At 37.4% G+C, this 20783-nt stretch overlaps 1 protein-coding gene across 2 annotated transcripts in view; it reads right to left on the bottom strand.

The window, feature by feature from the left end:
- The window catches only part of DCUN1D5 (defective in cullin neddylation 1 domain containing 5), a 30418-nt gene extending 13942 nt beyond the window's left edge, over positions 1-16476 (bottom strand). Inside the window, exons 1-4 of one of the 2 annotated variants that reach the window (XM_025357683.1) lie at positions 16048-16476; positions 13509-13600; positions 7565-7635; positions 7057-7148 (exon numbers count right to left, since the gene is read on the bottom strand). In XM_025357683.1, coding sequence (XP_025213468.1) covers positions 7057-7148; positions 7565-7635; positions 13509-13600; positions 16048-16133 — 341 coding nt within the window. In that variant the 5' untranslated portion in view covers positions 16134-16476. Of the gene's footprint in view, positions 1-7056; positions 7149-7564; positions 7636-13508; positions 13601-15944 lie in introns of both variants that reach the window. The other variant, XM_025357684.1, reaches the window with a different exon arrangement.
- Between the last annotated feature and the right edge of the window lie 4307 nt (positions 16477-20783).

Below are 20783 nucleotides of genomic sequence, written 5' to 3' on the forward strand. Positions count from 1 at the left end.
CCTTATATACGAATGAATGCACGATATGCTTGATGAGGAAACAAGAAAAAATTATTCTTGTTAGAAATTCCATTACCTACTATTTCACCAAGTGGTTTCTGTTAGTGCAAAAATTATTCATTATGTGAAAAATAATGCTTTAACGAAAGCTGATTTCTACCATGGGGATATGCAAAACAAATTTCTCAGATTACAGGCCACTATAATGTTTGAAAATATGGAGATGAAGTCTTCAAGACCTCCAAACCATCACTTGAAAATGTTCAGAGGGTCCTACATTTTAAGTATCTAGTTACATGTACTCCCTTTCCCACCAAGACTTAAGTAGGGCCTCATCTTCTATATCTTCAAGGTTTTTCTAAAGTAATGTTTTACATATTTTTTAAAAAGTAATATGAGTCACATCTTTCATACAAAATCTCACGCAGAATCTTAACAGACTTTAGACTTAAGTCTTAAGAGGGCAAAGAAGATAAAAGATGTCTCCTGACATTCAAAGTTCTTTCTTTCCTTACCACCAGATTTTAAAAATCACTGTCATAGCATAACACAGGGCCTGACATATAGCACTCCAAAAATATTTGTTAGATAAAAGTGTGACTACCAAAAATAAACCGCAGGGTAGGTGATTTATTTATTTAATTATATCATGTTTCAAAATTCCTATCTGGGAGAAACTTAGTGGTAAATGGTAGATCAAACAAAATCACAAAGCACATAGTGACTGAGAAGTCACTAAAGAGATCAGAATCCAACAAATTATAATATTTTCCAAATATTTTATATTTCACAGGTACACAAAGTTACAATCTCATGTAATTTCAATAAGCTTAAAAATAAAGTGAAGAGAGAAACAAATTTTCAAGTCAAACAGATTGGTTAAAATTCTAGCTTCTCCATTTCTGGCCATGTGGCTTTCAGCAAGTTACTAAACCTTTTTCAGCCTGTTTCCCTGTTATTAAAATGACGACAACAATAATTTAATAGGACAACTATATGGCAAGTTACTTAACCTTTTTCAGCCTCAGTTATCTGATTTTTAAAATGGTAACAATAATAATTTCATAGGACAACCATAAAGATTAGATGAGAATCCATGTGTTAAATGCTTAGCACAGTCCTTGATATACTTCTTTTGAGGCAAATGGATTAAAAATCACCTACACTACACACCTTAGCAGAAACGACGTCATACCATTCCTAATGGTCTACTGTAAATCTTGAGCAGAGAAAGAATCCGACAGACTTTTTTAAAGAGTAAAAAAAGAATAGGCCGGGCGCTGTGGCTCACGTCTGTAATCCCAGAACTTTGGGAGGCCAAGGCGGGTGGATCACGAGGTCAGCAGATCAAGACCATCTTGGCTAACATGGTGAAACCCCGTCTCTACCAAAAATACAAAAAAAATTAGCTGGGCGTGGTGCCGGGTGCCCACAGTCCCAGCTACTAGGGAGGCTGAAGCAGGAGAATGGTGTGAACCTGGGAGGCGGAGCTTGCAGTGAGCTGAGATTGCACCACTGCACTCCAGCCTGGGCGACTGAGCAAGACTCCGCCTCAAAAAAAAAAAAAAAAAAAAAAGAGTAACAGCAGAAACCTCCATATTTATTTTCAGTATCATAAAGACTGTGAACATATCTGGCAAAACCAACATACCAAAGCAGTTACTAACAGCTATACGATTTTTATATTGAATCTAGCTCCAAAATACTAACATCAATACCTCAGAAATTGGGAAGTTTAGAAAAAAGTATATTTCCTCTGAAATAAAAAGAAATGCATACTTAACTAGCATACTATCGAAAGCAAGAGATAGTTTTCTGAATAACAACCAAATAAAACCACACAGAGTTTAGGGAACACTGGCACAATATGATACACCATTCTCCAAGGCCACTGTGGTTAGAAAGAGAAGAAATGGGTTTTAATTTCAACATTAGGACTCAGAAATTAATTTCCTGGTATTGCGAAGCATCTGATTACAAAGGGAGGCTTTTGAACTTGTGTTTCATTAAAGACCTTTAAAGTGAGAAGAAAGTCTCATGTATGTATTAGATGTAAGTGAGGCTCTCTTCCTAATCCATAAGTCCCAGTGACTGCCGTGACACACTGATGTGTAACATGAAGAATTGTGTCACAAAGTTCTGGATTTAGAACTTCCTCTAAATAAGCTCTTTCAACCAGAACAATACCATCTACTTCTACAGGTATTTGAAAATGTGCAGAGGGGCATTTTGAAATTGTCACAATGACCTGTAAGAGAGAACAGAGGGGAAGGATGCTAATGGCAATTAGTAGTTTGGCCCCAAATGCTAAATGAATGACAGTCACACTACACACATGATGGCATTTCATTTACTCCCCTCTTCCACCCCGACCAAAAAAAATTGTATAAATGTTCCCTATTCCCCTCTCTCAGATGGTCAAGCCACGCCATTCCCTTTAAACTTAAAAGTCCGGGGCTCAAAACAGAGACTAGATTTACAAACTGCAGCCTACTGGCAGGCAGCTTAATTACTACCACTGTTTTCAGAAGCTCTTGTCTTGTCTTTTTTTCATTATCATAATCAAGTACAGTCCTCTTTCAAAGGTCTGTGTTCAGTTTTCTCCACGGGCATAGTATTTTGCCCCTGCTCCAACACCAGACTTTTGGCTAGCAGATATGAGAAAAGACCTCCACTCTAGTACACTATGCCAGAACAAAAACTCGCCAAGTATCCTTGGAACCTCGTATCTATAGATGAAGGAAGAGAAATTCCATAACCTCCTGAGAGCATATCAAATTTTTGTGTCTAGCAGTACATGTGCCTCTTAATGGGAACGAGGTCCATAGTACTCATAAGACTCTCAAGAAACTATGACTTTAAAATATTAAAAACAATTGCTCATTGAAAATGATCCCCCAAATCTTTTACAATTCCTGTGCTTTAAAATCTCTGAAGGTTTCCCAGTATCTGTAATATAAACTCTCTCAACATATTAGCTAAAGCACTCCACAGTGAAGCCATCACTCAAAATACTAGAATTCAAAACCCATCCTGGCAATTTTTAATGTACTTTACAATTCTAAGAAATCAAACTACTGCCTTCAAACATATGCTTTCCTTCCTCAAAGTTCTGCTCACAATTTCCCTCTTCTGAAACATTTTCCTGTATCCTCAATGAACAAAATCCTAATCGTTCTTCATGTTCTAGTTCACAGGTCACACCTATAAAGATTTACCTACCTACTCAGCTGAAATTAACCTTACTCATCTGTGCTTTCATAGTATCTTGTATTTCCACTCTAGCACTTGTCACATTCTCCTTGGTTTATGGTTACAGTGAGGTGCCCAATCTCTGGGCTGAGCATAAGTACCAGTCTGTGGCCTGTTAGGAACCAGGCTGCACAGCAGGAGGCGAGCGGCAGGCGGGCGAGCAAGCATATCCACCTCCTGTCAGAACGGCAGCAGCATTAGATTCTCATAGGAGTGCGAACTCTAATGTGAACTGTGCACACAAGGGATCTAGGTTGCATGCGCCTTATGAGAATTTAATGCCTGATAATCCGAGGTGGAACAGTTTCATCCTGAAGCCATCCCTCCCTTCGCCCCCGCCCTATCCGTGGAAAAACTGTCTTCCACGAAACCGGTCCCTGGTGCCAAAAACGTTGGCTGGGTTATAGTATTGTAATGTTTTCCCTGACCTGGTAGAATATAACTAAAGGACAAAAGCTGCATCTTATGCTTCACTGTGATCACCAGTAAGTGATACTGTGCCTTAAATAATATAGGTTTCTAATATAAATATCTACAAAATTAAATTAAAATTAATACTGGGTACAGTGGCATATGCCTGCAATTGCAACACTTTGGGAGGCCAAGGCTGGAGGATCACTTGAGCCCAGGAGTTTGAGACCAGTCTGGGCAACATAGTGAGACCCTGTCTCTTAAAAAAAAAAAAAATTAGCCAGGTGTGGTGGAATGTGCCTGTGGTCCCAATTACTTGGGAGACTGAAGTGGGAGGATTACTTGAGCCCAGGAGATTAGGCTGCAGTGAGCCATGATTGTGCCACTGCTCTCCAGTCTGGGGAACAGAGCCAGAGCCTGTCTCAAAAAAAAACCAAAAAAAACCCCCTTAGATTTGCAAGGAAATTTGGCTATTATTAAACAAAGATGAAAACTATATGGAAGAATGGATGTGAAAAGCATATGGCAATTTCATCCCTTGAAACTTACAAAATGGCCAGTCTAGGCCAGTTAAATCCAAGTTCATATACCCACAAATTCTTTCACCCAAAAGGAAAGCCAATTCAGTTATAGAAAGCCTATATGAATAGAAAATGAACGAATGTTAACAAAGTAGTCTGCAAACTATAAAGCATTACACAATATAGATAACTAATCATGACTGTTACAGTCTACTATCCTTTAACGTAGTGTATTTTTTAAACTACCAGACTATTTTTTTAACAGACCAACATAGTTATAAAGAGTTTTATGGGTTAAAATTAATTAACTGAAACAATTCATGATTATCTTAAGATGATTTAAGAGATCATTAGATGCCCAGGTGAAATTATAAAAGTATGAAAAATATCAAAGGGAACTGATACTAAAGTTTTATATTTTAAGATTATGTTTATTATATAGAACATCAAGTATACTAAGCAATGAATAATTTCTAAAGACAGAGATTTTTTGTCTTCCTTTGTTTAAATTTCAAACTGTTTTATTCATAGCAAGTTTTTTATAAGAAAATTCAAGAAGTAATAAGACTTGGCCAGTTGAGGAAGAACACTTTGTATTTCACATGGTAAACCAGATCATGAGGGAAAAAAACCAACGATTTTCTAGGTCAAGAATGCTCACTTCAAGCATTCCTCAGTAGCTTCAAGGCTCTACAGTATATTATTCCAGGCAAATGGGCAAGGAATAATAAATGAGTGAAAGAGAAACTTCTGGGACAAGTTTAAGTGCTGAATAATTCTCTTATTTTGTATACCCTGTGACCTTCCTACAGGAAAAGTGTGCTAATAAAAACCATGCTTGGCTGGGCACAGTGGCTCACACCTGTAATCCCAGGACTTTGGGAGGCCGAGGCAGGTAGATCACGAGGTCAGGAGATTGAGAACATCCTGAGATTGAGAACATCCTGGCTAACACAATGAAACCCTGTCTCTGCTTAGAATACAAAAACTGAGCCACGCGTGGTGGCACATGCCTGTAGTCCCAGCTACTCGGGAGGACGAGGCAGGAGAATCGCTTGAACCCAGGAAGCGGAGGCTGCAGTGAGCCGAGATCGCGCCACTGTACTCCAGCCTGGCAACAGAGCGAGACTCCATCTCAAAAAAAAAACTTGCTCATGGGCTACTCAGTTTCTATTCTTGTACCCAAAACCATATGATGTTAATTATTCAGGAGCATATATTAGAAATGCTTTGTGCTTACACATTTTTGTTATAAAAAGACTTTTTATGTTGCATCAACTTATGCAAAAACATAAGTAAGAAAATTTTAGGTTTAAAAATATACAGCCACCTGTTAGCTGAGATACTTCAAAAAGCGGTATCCAAAGAGGAGGAGGAGTAGTAGTCCAAAATGCACTTACAATGACAAAAAAGGTCTTATAACAAGCCATATTACAACATACATTTTAATAAAACACATTGAGTTGTACAAAGCCTATATTCTTTTCATATTCCTTTGTATATTTTATTTAATCTTTCTCTAAAAAGCTAATTAAATGGTGAGAAATAATCCAAAGAATTTCAGAATCAATGTATTTAACTGGGCATATTATGACACCTAAATGTATGGCAGAATTCAGTCTTGGTAGCAAATGCTATAATTTAAAAATAATGGTCCTCTATTTTATAAGGAATGTTGATTTATATAGAAAGTAACAATATAATAGGAATACAGGATTATAGATAGGTAATCAGAAAATTTGAATTCTAGGTTCTAACTAAGCACTACTACTAAGGAACTGAGCCTAATATTTTCTTAACCTCTCTGGGTCTCAGACTATTAAAAAAATGGAAGTAGGAGGGTTGATTTTATATTCCATTCAAGAAATTATGATTCGGTTCACATAAGCAAAGGCTTTTACCCAATAATAAATATATAAAGTATCTATGTGTCAACATGTTAATGTCAGTTAAAAAAGAGCATTATAAACCATTAGGCACTGAAAATTCAAATTTAAAAATTTTAGTGCCTCATAAACAAATACTTTAAAAAAAAAATTTAAGGCCAGGCAAAAAATAATTACATGTGTTAATGAAAGCATAATCACAATAGGAAACCACACAGCTAATTAAGCCCCAGTTTTTGCCTCAAAAATGTTATAAATTAATGCTTCCTCTATTTTAGAATGTTGATAACTAATACTCTGCAGAAACACTACAAACATGATACTACACAATTAACACAAAATTACTAACTGATTCTGAAATTAAGCACACTTCATTTAGAAAAGCCAAAACCAAATTATTTTTACCAGGTGCAATTCTGCAACTTATGAAAATGCTGAAAGGCAGGATCCTAAACTGAAAGTGTAGGACTATAAAAAGGGTAAAAAGTGCATGGGAGCAGTTACATTTCTACTTTTGTCCTTTATGAAATTCACTTGGCAATAAAGAAGGCATAAAACTGTTATGTAACTCTATCTTCAAATTTTTAAAGTCAAATATAAAAACGAAGAAGGGAGAGGAGGCCCTAGAGCTTAGAGCTGCCCAACAAACAGATAGTAGAATTCTGTATTCAGAGAGGGAAAACCTTATACTTAAACAACCTGTAAATAAGTAGGTCTTTGATCATGAACTTTTAAGTGACTCACGAAGAGAATCAAGCAATTTTAATAGGACTGTACTAAGGTTCTTTCTTAGAGAATATAAAACATGGGGTACCTATTCATTTGTCAAGACCACAATTTAATTTTTTCAATCCCCAAACTAATTGTTATAGATCAAACAGATTTGATTTAAGGTGAAACCTTACTCCTGAAAATTATGAAGCACAAAATATCAATTAAGATCTTCAAATAGGCCATCAAATTTGTTTTTTAAAAAAATTTCTTACTGTAATGAAGTCATTCCCTTTAACCATTCTTCCTTGGTAAAAAATCCCATGCTTTCAGCCTCCAATTTCCACGCTAAAACTAACATAATAATCTGGAAAGAACAGAACATAAAGGATAGGGGAAAAGTCAGCATAGAGATAATCATGTCTATATTTATCATGGAGAGCATTTTTACACAACTACTTCCATCCTTCAACTATTAAAGAGTATAACCTCTGGAATTATTAACTATATATAAAGAAATTGAGATGTGCCAATTTCTTAAAAGTAAAAAGTTCTAACAGTTTCTGAAGGTAGAATCTCTTATTCTATTACATGTAACATTTGTATCAAGAAAGAACACATTTGCCCAATTTAAACTGATTAAATGTGCCCTAAATGCAAATTTACAATATTAAACATGAAAAAATAAAATCTTCATACAAGATTAAAGTGTCTCAATTTTTATAAATTTATGAATATGCTATATCCCACTTATATTCCATTCTACTTAGAAATAAAACATACATTTTCAGGTTCAACACCAATGTCTTCACAAAATTTTTCCATTCCTTCTGGCCCTACAACTTCATCAGGACCTTCAAAGACAAAAATAATTTACATTATTTTGTTATAATATCAACATAAAACATAAACCATCATGCTAAAAGTACCCATGAACACACAATATTTTGCAAATAATTAAATGTGAATTTTGGCATAGCTTTGATAAGTATAAATATTTGCTACAGGATTTAAAATTTAAAATTTGTGAAGTATTCTTTGAACACATTATAATATGAAATTAAGAAAATTTAAAAAGCAGCAAAGAAATACTCCATTAGTATCAATCATGAGTCAGTACAAAAACTCAAACCAATCCATTAAAAAAAAAAATTTACTGAGAGCTTACTCTGAATAAAATTTTTGACAACGTATGAATATGAAAAAACATAACGCAGCTGGAGCTTCTTAATCTACTGGAATATCAGAACCAACATAAAGTTCAATACAGTAATCAGAAGGATTTAATGTTTACTTATAAAACAGGCCATTTATTACCCTTTTGAAATATACTCAAATATAATTTAATTATTGAAAAAGACAAACGTATTTTGGAAATAATGACTTATGGAAATTACTACACTCCATTTCCAGAAAGAGCTATTTTCCTTATCATCTTGGTTCTAAAATAGACAGCAAGCATTAATATCACCTTAATGTAGAAACAAAAGTTTAATCTTTCAATTAGCTAATGTCTATCATTTGTCCAAAAATTAATTACTGGTATTTAACTTGTTCCTTATTTTACACCCTTAGCAACACTAATAAATCAATACATCAATTATCATTTTTTCAAAATGTTACAAGATTCCCAAAATACAGTAATTACATCATCACTAGTCTCTTTTATGACTGGATAAGACTAAAACAAATGTAATAATATGAGAAATGTGTTTACTGCTATGGGATTTTGAAAATATAATCTTGAGATATTATTCTTAAGAGTCAAGAGAAGCCTCTATTTTCCTTTTTAAAGGATGAAAATCTTCCAGCTTTATAAACCATGGACTAGACCAAGGCTGCTCAGGTAGATTTGATAGCACCATCTTCAGGTTACTAGTACAACATAAAGTCAATACATTCTTGCTGCCTGGGATCCAAGCTGCTAAGATGACATTAATACATGGTCTGAAGCCAAAACTCTTTTTAATTTTTCTGTGTACCATGGTAAATGTTATTAGGTTTAAGTAAGTACTAACAATGCACTCATGTGTTAAAAGGTGAAGGGGGTGATTGATTATAGGGTGCTTTTTCTTCCTTTATGTATTTGGAAAATTGTTTAAATGAGAATGTGTTAATTTTATAATTTAAAAGGCATACATATACAATAAAGGTGTTAAAAATGCATAACTGAGTATGTATTCTTATATATGATTGAAAGAAAACAAAAATCAGATTTAAAAATTTAAGAGGCCCAGGTGCGGTGGCTCATGCCTGTAATCTTAGCACTTTGGGAGGCCGAGGTGGGAGTATCACTTGAGCCCAGGAGTTCCAGACAAACCTGGACAACATAGGGAAACCCTATCTCCAGGGAGAAAAAAAAAATAGCCGTGTGTGGTGGTGCCAATCTGTGGTCCCACCTATCCAGGAGACTGAGGTGGGAGGATTGCTTGAGCCCAGGAGTTTGAGGCTGCAGTGAGCCATGATCACACCATTGTACTCCAGCCTGAGAGAGAGCAAGGCCCTGTCTCAAAAAAAAAAAAAAAAAAAATTAAGGGAAAAGACAAATGGTTGTTTTAAAAGCCATGATGAGAATATATTGTAAATTTTTCTAAAGCATCAAGAAAACATACTTGCTCTCAAAGTTGCCATTAGAGATTCGAAGAGAAAGCTGAAGAGGATGTCAAGAAATACCAGTATAAGCCAGGAGTGGTGGCTCACGCCTGTAATCTCATCACTTTGGGAGGCCGAGGCAGATGGATTATGAGGTCAGGATTTCAAGACCAGCCTGGCCAAGATGGTGAAACCCCGTCTCTACTAAAACTACAAAAATTAGCCAGATGTGGTGGCAGGCGTCTGTAATCTAAGCTACTCAGGAGGCTAAGGCAGGAGAATAGCTTAACCCAGGTGGCAGAGATTGCAGTGAGCCGAGATTGCGCCACTGCACTCCAGCGTAGGTGACAGAGCGAGACTCCGTCTCAAAAAAAAAAAAAAAGAAGAAATATCAGTATAGCCCCCCTAGAAACTGGAGGATTACTTGGTGATTACTAATTAAAATTTGGTTAGAATCAAGTCAAATGAGATTACATAGAGATATAATAACTTATAACTTAGATAAGGTCTGTAAATGTTAACTGACTTTGCCAACGTGATGTAAATAGTAACAGATCTAAGTCGAAAGCAAAGTCTATAACTAATGTGCTTTCCCCAGACTGCAAAACGTTAATCCTTCCAATAACATTGCTTCCAATCTTTCTAATAAAACTACTGTATGGGTAAAACCTCTGGAGCTAAATTTAATTAACTCTTTTGGACAATTAGGTTTCCACTCAATTGAAGAAGCTATAGAAATGATTTTGTTCATACTAGGAGTTCATGCTACTCTACCAGCTAGGTACTATATTAGGACTATGCAATTCCAAACTTATTTTTTGACTCTATGAGATCTTAAAACTGCCCTTTCACTTTCCATGTTTTTAATTACCATAGGTCAGTACACTACTGAATCATTAATTTAACTATCACTCGAGAATGAGGTCTTGTGAAAGAACAAAACGGCCTTATCACACATGATATAATACCATAGTAAAAAGTTTAGTGATATTTTCAAAACTAAAAGAAAAACACCATCAATTTCCTGATTTCTTTATAACTATAAAGAAATGTTCCCAGCTATATCTGCAAGGCCTAATACCATGCCAGCCATAACAGATGCTTAGGGGGGGAAAAAAAAAAAAGCTCAGTGACACAGCACCTTCAACATGAGCTACATAAGAGTAGTTAATTTTGGAACATTGTAAAAAACACAACCAGTAAATCTGATGGTGTAATGCTATTACTGTTTTAATAATAATAACAACTAACATTTGAGTTCTGACTACCAGGTATTGTGCTAAGGGCTTTACATGTATTATTCTCAGTAGGCAAAATTATTGCCTTCATTTTAATAAGAACACACCCATGTCAAGACAGAACAGTTACTATTTGGCAAAAACACACGGTTCCTCCCTAAACAGGTCTCTGCACAAAGTGGTCTCCACAGAGAGGCCTTCCCTAATCACTCTATCTGAAAGTCCATCTAACCCTTCTTTATTCTCTATTCCTGAACCTCACCATATTTATTATCCTTATAACTCCCCACAATCTGTACTTATCTTGCCTACATACCTGTTTACTGTCTTCATCACTAGAAGGCAAGTCCCCCAAAGGCAGGGATCTTGTCTGATTTGCTCAGCACTATATATCCAGCACTCAGCACAGTGCCTGATTCAAAACAAGTGCTCAGTATTTATTGAATGGATGACAGAAGTTAACCAAGAGTACCAAAATTTTCTTTGCAAAAGTGAAAATTAGCTTAAATAAAAAATAAACACAACATGATGTCTATTATAACAAAATGTTTATAACTATATATAATTATAAACATTATAAAATTTAAATACAAAATACATAAAAGCATAGTAGTTAAAAGCATGGAATTGGGGCCAGGTGCGGTGGCTCAAGCCTGTAATCCCAGCACTTTGGGAGGCCGAGACGGGCAGATCACGAGGTCAGGAGATCGAGACCATCCTGGCTAACACAGTGAAACCCCGTCTCTACTAAAAAATACAAAAAACTAGCTGGACGAGGTGGCGGGCGCCTGTAGTCCCAGCTACTCGGGAGGCTGAGGCAGGAGAATGGCGTAAACCCGGAAGGCGGACCTTGCAGTGAGCTGAGATCCGGCCACTGCACTCCAGCCTGAGCGACAGAGCAAGACTCCATCTCAAAAAAAAAAAGCATGGACTTTAGAATCAGAAGGACCGGGGTTTGAATCCTGGCTCTTGTCACTGTATGATCTTGGGCAAATTAATTAATCTAAGTCTCAGTTTTCTCATCTATAAAATGAGGGTATGGCCAAGCACAGCAGCTCATGCCTGTAATCCCACCACTTTGGGAAGCTGAGGTAGGTAGATCACTTGCGCCCAGGAGTTCGAGACCAGCCTAGGCCACATGGTGAAACCCCATTTCTACAAAAAGTTAAAAAAATTAGCCGGGCGTGGTGGCACATGCCTATAATCCCACCTACTAGGAAGGCTGAGGTGGGAGGATGGCCTGAGCCCAGGAGCTCAAGGCTGCAGTCATGATGGCAGCACTGCACTCCAGTGTGGGCAACAGAGTGAGACCCTGTCTCAAAAAATAAAGTCGTAGTGGGGAGGTGGTGATAATACTACCTACTTAACAGTCACAAGAAAAAAATAATATACCTAGGACAATTCCTGAATAATGCAATTATTATGTTGGCTATTAAAAATGCTAATACAGTAAACAAATGTTTAATTAGAATCTTATGTTACCTAGAAAGTTCCTAGTTGAGGAAAATATTTTCTATTTCTATTGTATCTAGTAACCTTTATAAATGAAATAAGATGAATGACCTTTTGATTCTATATCATGCATACCAGTAAAACTGGCATTTGGGATAATGGGTCAACATTTTAAATGGAGGTCAGTAAGAAATGAATTCCCTTCATTTAAATTGGGTTAGTGGTTGTCTTGGGATGCCAGTAATAGCATTTACTTCTGGTCTAGAAAGAATCTGTTCTGTCACTAAACAATTTTAAAATTGTACTTTGGGATCACTCAGCTGATCCCAACAGTGAAGTTACTGCCCCCCTTTCAAAATAGTCTCACATTCCATACAATTAGCCTAAACTTATACCTCAAGTTCAAAGTATACCACTTTAGACCTTAATGTGGATGAGCACTAAATATAAGGCAATAGCTACATATACACTTTTATTTTAAACAAATATTTTGAGAATGATGGTGACTAAAAGGAGAAAAAAAAAGTGAAACAGGTTAAAAAAAAAAAGAAAACAGGGAAAAGAAAAAGAAAAGCTTTCAAATCAGTAACTCCAAAAAAACCAAAACTATTCTAAGGGGAAAAAATTTCATATATGCTTATGAGATAGTATAAGTGTTCTTGTGCATATATTTGCTTAACTCTTCAGCCTCATCTCTGGCTGGCTTTGACTTTTGCCTCTAAAACACAACCCCACCTGGGCCTAGGGCTCTTCATCCACCAGTTACAGGATTTAACTGAGGTTAAGTTAGCTCCTCTAGAAAACTCCCATGACACTTTAAAAGCTGGGTTATATATTCCTCCTATGAACTCTAACAGTGTATCTTCTGAATACAGTATTTATCACACTGTATTAATATCAGTCTATTTATTTTCTTACTATTGCATCTCTAGTAGAAGTGGATGGCTAAATGATAATTATTAAAAGGTAAATGTGTTATACAATTATAACTGAGGGGTATAAATCTTTTCCTATGTCTCCCCAAAAGTTTCAGAAAATGTTAGTTCAGAAAAATTTCAAAAAAAGAATATTGAATAGAAATGTTCTATTATGTACTTTGTGTTTTCCACAATATCAAGTACAAAAATGTTTTATTATATACCTTTTATTTTCCAGAATACTACTTTAGCCAATGGATGTAAATAAGTGAATCTTTGTTTACACATTTTATTAATAGTAAATGAGTTTCTTCCCTCCCAGTAAATATATACTGAATATATATTTAAAGAAATATCAGCCTAAATTGGCAACAAATTTTTAGCCTACCCACAATCGTCAGTCCCGACCCTCATCCCAGTTCACAGCACTAACACATAGCAGGCCTGTAACAGATAATTTGTTAAATGAATGAGCCAAATAAACTTTTGAAGCATATGACTGGTATCTTCTTACATTAATTTCATTACCTGCATATTCATAAAACCAAGCCAGGCACTTCTTGCTTGAAAAATGTTCCTCTCCACTTATTAGTCTAGCAGGGGGTTGGGATCTGCAATAGCTTAGAAAACACACAGATGCCTAAGATTTTTATCACATCTCAACTCTTAGAGAAAAACTAAGTTCAAAATTAACTACTTCAATTCACATTAAACAAAGATTTTTTTTTTCTTCGGTTGGCATTACTGGAAAAAAATTGAAGTTGTTAAGTAACTGCAACTTGAAACAGTAGTCTATACATAAGAATTATCGGCTAACAAAACCCAAACACCTCTTCACTCAGTATCAAAATCCAAAAATATCAGTAAGTTATTTCCTCACATTTTAAAAGACTACAAAGAAGTTCAACCTAGTAGTTGGAAAAGTATAAATATTTATTGTGATTCTATTGATTTGTATACAAATTCTATTTGTGTGTAATAGATAAATATTGAAAACACGAAGTATATTTTGATACTTAATGAATCAATATTTCAAAATAAAATGTTATATTAAGAGTTGTTTTATCACCTAAGCTTAGATTTTTAAAGATAAATGATGACTTAGGACCTAAGGGTATATTAAATTTCACAGATTTAAAAAAACACAACAAAAAAACCCTAAAAGTTAATAATAGTCCAAATAATTGGGACAGGGTATTTAATCCTAGCTTCTGTTCATTCTGTTTCATTTTTTTCATAAAATTTCTCTTTTTCATAAAATAACTAAAATTTGGTAAGTTCAAAATGGCCTCTAGAATTTAATGACTTTCAGAGAAACTTTTTTCAAGGAACTCAAATAATTATCCTACAATGATATAGAAATGCTAGAACCTCTGTAATTGAGTAAAGTAAGAGTATTATATTTAAAAATTTCAATTGATAGAGCAAAGTATCACCTGAGTTCTAATAATACTGCCTGCTCAGCAATTTTGATGTACTTAAATAATTTTAATACATTATATACTTAAGATGGCCATGAGATAGAGTAATACAAAAATGAATTAATAATTTGCCTATATATTATAAAAATATGAGCTACTAAAGAAACCCATGTCAAATTCTAATGTTGGCTAACAAGAGGTATAAAAAAAGTGTATCATCTTTCACATTAATAGCCCAAGAAATACTTCTTAGACTCCTTTACCAAAACACAGTACTGAGGGAAAAAAGTCGACCAATTACAAAAAAGATGACTAGATAAGTCATCTACCTCACAGTTTAAACAGATCTCTGTTTAAGGAGAGCTCTAGCATTACTTCCTTCTTATAATCCTGGCTACTGTCTTCTTTTAATAGTAGCACCTTAAGTTGTCATATCAAGTGCCAAACATTGATGAAAAGGCAGCTAATATGGGTATTTTTTTAAAAAGCATTTCTCAGTCGGGCGAGGTGGCTCACGCCTGTAATCCCAGCACTTTGGGAGGCCGAGGCGGGCGGATCGCGAGGTCAGGGGTTCAAGACCAGCCTGGCCAACATAGTGAAACCCCATCTCTACTAAAAATACAAAAAATTAGCAGGATGTGGTGGTGGACACCTGTAATCCCAGCTACTTAGGAGGCTGACGCAGGCGAATCGCTTGAACCCGGGAGGCGGAGATTGCAGTGAGCGGAGATCGCGCCACTGTACTCCAGCCTGGGCGACAGTGGAAGATTCCGTCACAAAGAAAAAAAAACAAAAAACAAAAACCACTTCTCACACCAAAATTGCTGTTATTTTTTTGTAGCATATAATTTTGCTGTGATGCCTCCAGGATATGCTACAAAGGGATCAAAGAACTACTACTATATAGTTCTGCCTTGTCTTCTTTCTTACCAATAGGACAGAGTACAAGAGTTCACAAATTATTTAATTTATGCTGAGAGCGAACAGCGTCCTGAATGCTAGAAGACAAAAAGCATGCAGGGCCTTTCCAACTCTGCACACAGGCACTTGGCATAGGTGAGGCACTATACTTCCAGAAAATGGGGCTCCTGCAATTTAAAAGGCCTCCTGCTGGGACCTTCCGGGTTAGGCCACTCCAAATACTAAATATGGAGGCCAATTACAGCATACAAGTTTTCCTTTCTACCATTCCCAAGACAGTTGACAAGATTCCTTATGTGCTGCTTTCTTCACACTCTACAAAGAAATTCTAGAAGTGACCCTTCCGCGGAACTGCACTCACTTCTAAGTCTAGAAAAAAAAGGCAGAGGAGCGATACGGGAGTAGGAGATTGAGGGTCGGTTGTGGGGTGGGGGTGGGGGGCAGCGCAATTTACATATGCATCTGTTCCCCACCCTGCAGGGCACGTAGACTCTTAACGTGGGCGGCTCTTCCAGTCTCTCCATAAACGCCAGCGTGCACACACTCGAACACGAGGTCGGGTCGGGCGCGGAGACTCGCGGTGTTCGGCACCTACCGCCTAGCTCGATCAAAGGGGCCTCACCTGTCTCCAGCCCCAGCCCGGCAGGCCGGGCCCGACTCCTTTTCCTCCAGTTGTCCAGCAAAGGAGGGAGGAGGGAAGCTTGAAGGGTGGGGGGAGATGGTACCTGGAGATTTTACACTTTTTGAGGCCTCCGTCTTCCGCTACTGCGGCTGCCACCCCAGGGGATTTTCTCTTCTTCTTCACCGGCATCTTCCGCCCTCCCCGGCAGGGTGGGCAGGGGAGCCGGGGAAGGGGGTCCCTGTCCGCTGGAAGCCCCTCAGCGCTGGCACCCAGTTCCCAGAGACAGCAGCAAGCGGAGGAGCAGAGTCGCCAGCCCGCACCGGCGCGGCCCAGCCCGGCCGACGCCCGCTCCCAGGTATCCTCGTCGTCTTTCTCTGACCGGGACAGGGCTGGCTCCTCGCCGGTGAACACTGCGGTTCGTTCTCACCGGGAGGAGATAACGCGGACAGCGCGGCAGCTCCACCAGTCACAGAAAGCAGAAGGCTCAGCCTAACCCGGAGGCGAATCGCGGAGGCCCGGAAGTGACGCGATCGCGGAGCCGGTCCCGGGAAGGGGCGTGATTCCGGTTGCCTCTGCCACTCGTAGGTAGGCCAGGCAGGGGGGTGCTGTCTGACCTTCGCAACTGCGGCTGCCCGCGGAATTCTGTATTCTGTCCAGAGTATCCTGACGTTTCTCATGGAGTTTCTGCCGCGCTCTGATGCTGGCAGTCACCGCCAAAAAATGAAACTACTAATACTTTGCAGTTGACGTTAAAAATAACCTGGTAAAGTAGACCAAGTTCCACTTCTGAACTCTTCCACACGATAACCTCACCTGAAGTGTTCCCACCCCTTAAATGCATTGTCACCCTGTGTCTTGCGTGTTTTCTTTATGGGCCTGTGATCAGCCTCCCACTCCCCCTTCTCCCTTTTCCCTACTTTTGCCTATCACTTTGTCCTGTATTGAAACTTAGCTCTACCATTATTTCCGCAGAGCTCACCTCTCCTGTAACAGATAGTAGATGACCGCTACTTAGTAGGGAGAAATTTGGGGGACAGTTCTAAGGAGCCTCCCCCTAGACCTTACTAACCAAAACACACTGTAATCTATTCACTTGCACTTAGGTGGAAATACTGTTTTTAAGTAATGGTTATTGTATGTAAAGACATAGTAGAAATTCGTTAGTAATTCTGTTGGTAAAATAAATTTATCTCTGCAAACCAACTGTGATGGGAGAAGACTAAAAGTCTGAGTAACAGTTGAAGTGGTTCCTGTGAAACTACCTTCACAATGGCACCCTAATCTGGCCAATCCGAATATCATATTTCCTTAGTGTTATTAATGAGTTCAGGATGGACGCATACTCAGGCTAGGCCAATGAGTGCCAGTGACACAAAATTAAACCACCAGGAAGCAATTTTATTTCCTATGGATTTGAACCAGAGAAGGTACGGAGAATGAAGCCAAAACTCAGAAGAGAGCAGTAGCAAGCAGAAAAATAGAAAAACCAGAATATGATTATATGATATGAGCCCAAAATCCATGATATGCCCTGGAATTTTCAGTTATGTGAACCAACGAATTTCACTATTTTGCATATTTAGTTCAATTCTCTGTTACTTAAAACCGAAAGAATGTTAAAGTATATGATCCTTCAACCCATTTAAAAACGCATGAGGCCAAAAAAAATCAAAACAGAATCAGAGAAAGTCTCTAAATAGAACTACCATCTGCAAAAAGCACAGGACAGAGGAACATGTTAAATACCCAATGCAATCAGCAATATCTAGATGTCAGAAAAGTCTACAGGACAAATGACCCAAATTCTGAAACAAATTATTAGGATGAGAGGAGAGAGAAGGAAATTAAAAGAGACTTAAAGGATATGTCAGTCATTTTCAGTGTGCAGTTCTTATTTGAATTTGAGTCACACACAGTTTAAACAATATTATAACATCTATGTAGCAATTGGAGATGTTACTGCTAGCTGGATATTTGATGAAATTCTAGAACATGTAAAACTTAGCAATGGCATATCAGTGACACTTGGGGACAGAGATGGAGTGAGTTGGGGAAGACTGACTACAAAGAAACATAAGGGAACTTTTTGGGTGATGGACATATTCTATGTCTTGATTCCTTATGTGAAGTAATAGTATATATACTTGTCAAAATTCATTGAATTGTACACTTAAAATGGATATTTTTACGAATATGCTTCCTAAACAAAATTTATGTAAAATGTGCAAAACAAACCACAAAATAAATGATAATGCCAAAACTATTAGAGATAGCCAAGCTTATTTCTTTAAGAAGTGAGCTGCAAAAGCTAAACAGCCCATTTTCCCAAGGAGGACCAAAGAAATGGAACAAAACCTAAAGGATGGAAAGAAAGATCTCAGAGGATGATATTAAAGGTGGGTCCTTCCAGAGAGTAGAATCAGGGCCTGATCAAAGTGTAGGGAATTTCATAATGCCTGTCTTGCAGGCTACCAGCATTGCTATAGACCAAAGACCACTGCACATCTCATCTCATCTTCTGTTCTTTTTTAAATAGGAATTTTTTATTGTGATAATTGTGTCCCTTCTTCACCATTATTTATTGGGCGAGAGTGGGAAATAGATTATTGCCTCTTAGTTCATAGGCCATTGGACCATAAGGAATCACTTTTGAACAAAGGAAGACCGCACTATACATGGAAATCCTGGACACTGAGCTGAATGCAGTAACTGAACAGGAGCCTAGTGACACCCATAGAATACTCTGAAAAAAAAAGACAAAAGGCTGGATCTATGTGTGGTTTTCATTTAGTCTATCTACTCAAAAAATATTTAATCATCACTTCAACCAGGAGCTTTACTGGGCCTAAGAATATAAAAGGCAGACATGACTCCTGCAATCATGGAGCTGCCAGTCTGGAGGGAGAAATAGTCATGCACCACATAACGACATTTTGATCAAGATGTGCATATGCGATGATAGTCCCTTAAGATTATAATACTGTATTTTTACTGTGCCTTTTCTATGTTTAGGTACTTTGAGATACACAAATACAATTGTGTTAAAATTGCCTACAGTATTCAGTACAGTACCATGCTGTACAGGTTTGTAGCCTAGGATCTATAGGCTATACCATATAGCCTAGGCATGTAGTAAGCGATATCATCCAGGTTTGTATAAGTACACTCTATGATGTTCACACAATGATGAAACTGCCTAACAACACATTTCTCACAATGTATTCCTGTCAATAAGTAATATATGACTCTATGTATGCTATCTGCATTTAAGAGAATTATATGAATAGGAATTAGGGTTCATAATCTATGCTTGTCAATGATATCAAAGGGATGGCAATTTCTGGGTCATGTAGACCATTCACATCCATCTACCTCTTCATTCTCTTGTCTGGTCAGTACCTACTGCTACTGGCAAACCTCCATTCCCAAAAGTTGGCTCTTCATCACCCCAATTACTCTCACAAAGGGGCATATTGATAGCCTTGCTACTTATGAGAAACATAGAAATGCCTAGTTATGTGGCTTTAATATTTTCTGCTGCTCACCAATGCATACATAGTGCATGATTTTGCATCAAAAAAGATACCTCTAATACAGAAACAAACTACGACAGAGTACTGTGGCTCTCTGTCGTGCAGTAGAATTTTTAAAATGAAGGTAATGACAAGGAAGGGAGGGATGAAGTAGTTACCTGAAGCAGAAGCCTGTGTGTTCTGGTTTCAGATCCAAAGAAGACACTCAAGTGACTTTAGGAAAGGGACATAATTTCCTTTATCTTTCATCTTATCCTACTATTATACAGAAGGATGTAGGAAAAAAAAAAAAAACAACAAAAATAACACTTATGTTGAATAGGGAAGTAATTAAGCAAGAATACTGAGACCCAGTTCTATTATCTATTTGGCATCTTGGTCATATATACATCCTTTAGCTTTTGGGAGTTATAAAACAAAGCCATGAAAAACATCTCTTAAAATAGTTATATCTCTGTCAAGGTATCCAAAAATAGTACTCTAAGATGTGTTAATTTATATATTCCGTACATAGTTTAGTTTTTCTTAACACCTCTTTAAAATAGGACTTTCCCACTTGCAAGAATAACAAGCAACACAGACATTAAGTGATTTATGGGATGCCACATGTTATTGTGGTCCCGGATCTGTGCAGATGCTCTCCCTTCCATGTATTAATGTTGATTTTTAAAACAACTTTGTAGTTAAAAATTTTGTGAAATGTTTCATGCACATAAATCTACAGAAAGATAACACTAAGAGACTAGTAGAAATGAGATGTCAAGACAGGATTTTTTGTTTCGGCGTTTCAGTATAGCCTACAAGAACTTGTGTTTTAGAGAGGCCCAGAAGTGCCGAACTATGTAACTCATGACACTTACCCCCTACACCCTAAAGCTTGGCTGTGACTGTGGTTCATTCTGGGATCTAGACTGAGGGAATAGTCACTACCTAGAACACTGCTTGTCATCATGACAGAGGGAAAGAACAACATGGTAAACCTCATGCTGCCTGTCGAGGATTCTGCCCTGAAGTGACACATTAATCCTGTTCAAGTCATGTGGCTACACCTGAGGTCATGAGGGCAGGAATGTACAATCCTCCTGCAGAGAAACATTAAGTAAAGGTAAATACAGCCTACTACAGTAAGAGATTGGACTGAAATTTTTTTCAAAGCGTAGGGAAAAATGAATTCACAGTGCAGTTTTAAAGAGGCAGTAGGAAAATGCGTAAGATTGGTTTCTGCTTATACCTCAATGTGGCAGATTATATTCTTCAAAGGTGGTCACAGCAATATGTCTCATCCCACATATTCTAGAAACTTACC

The sequence above is a fragment of the Theropithecus gelada genome, chromosome 14 (genome assembly GCF_003255815.1).
Source record: "Theropithecus gelada isolate Dixy chromosome 14, Tgel_1.0, whole genome shotgun sequence".
In the NCBI taxonomy this organism is placed as follows: domain Eukaryota; kingdom Metazoa; phylum Chordata; class Mammalia; order Primates; family Cercopithecidae; genus Theropithecus; species Theropithecus gelada.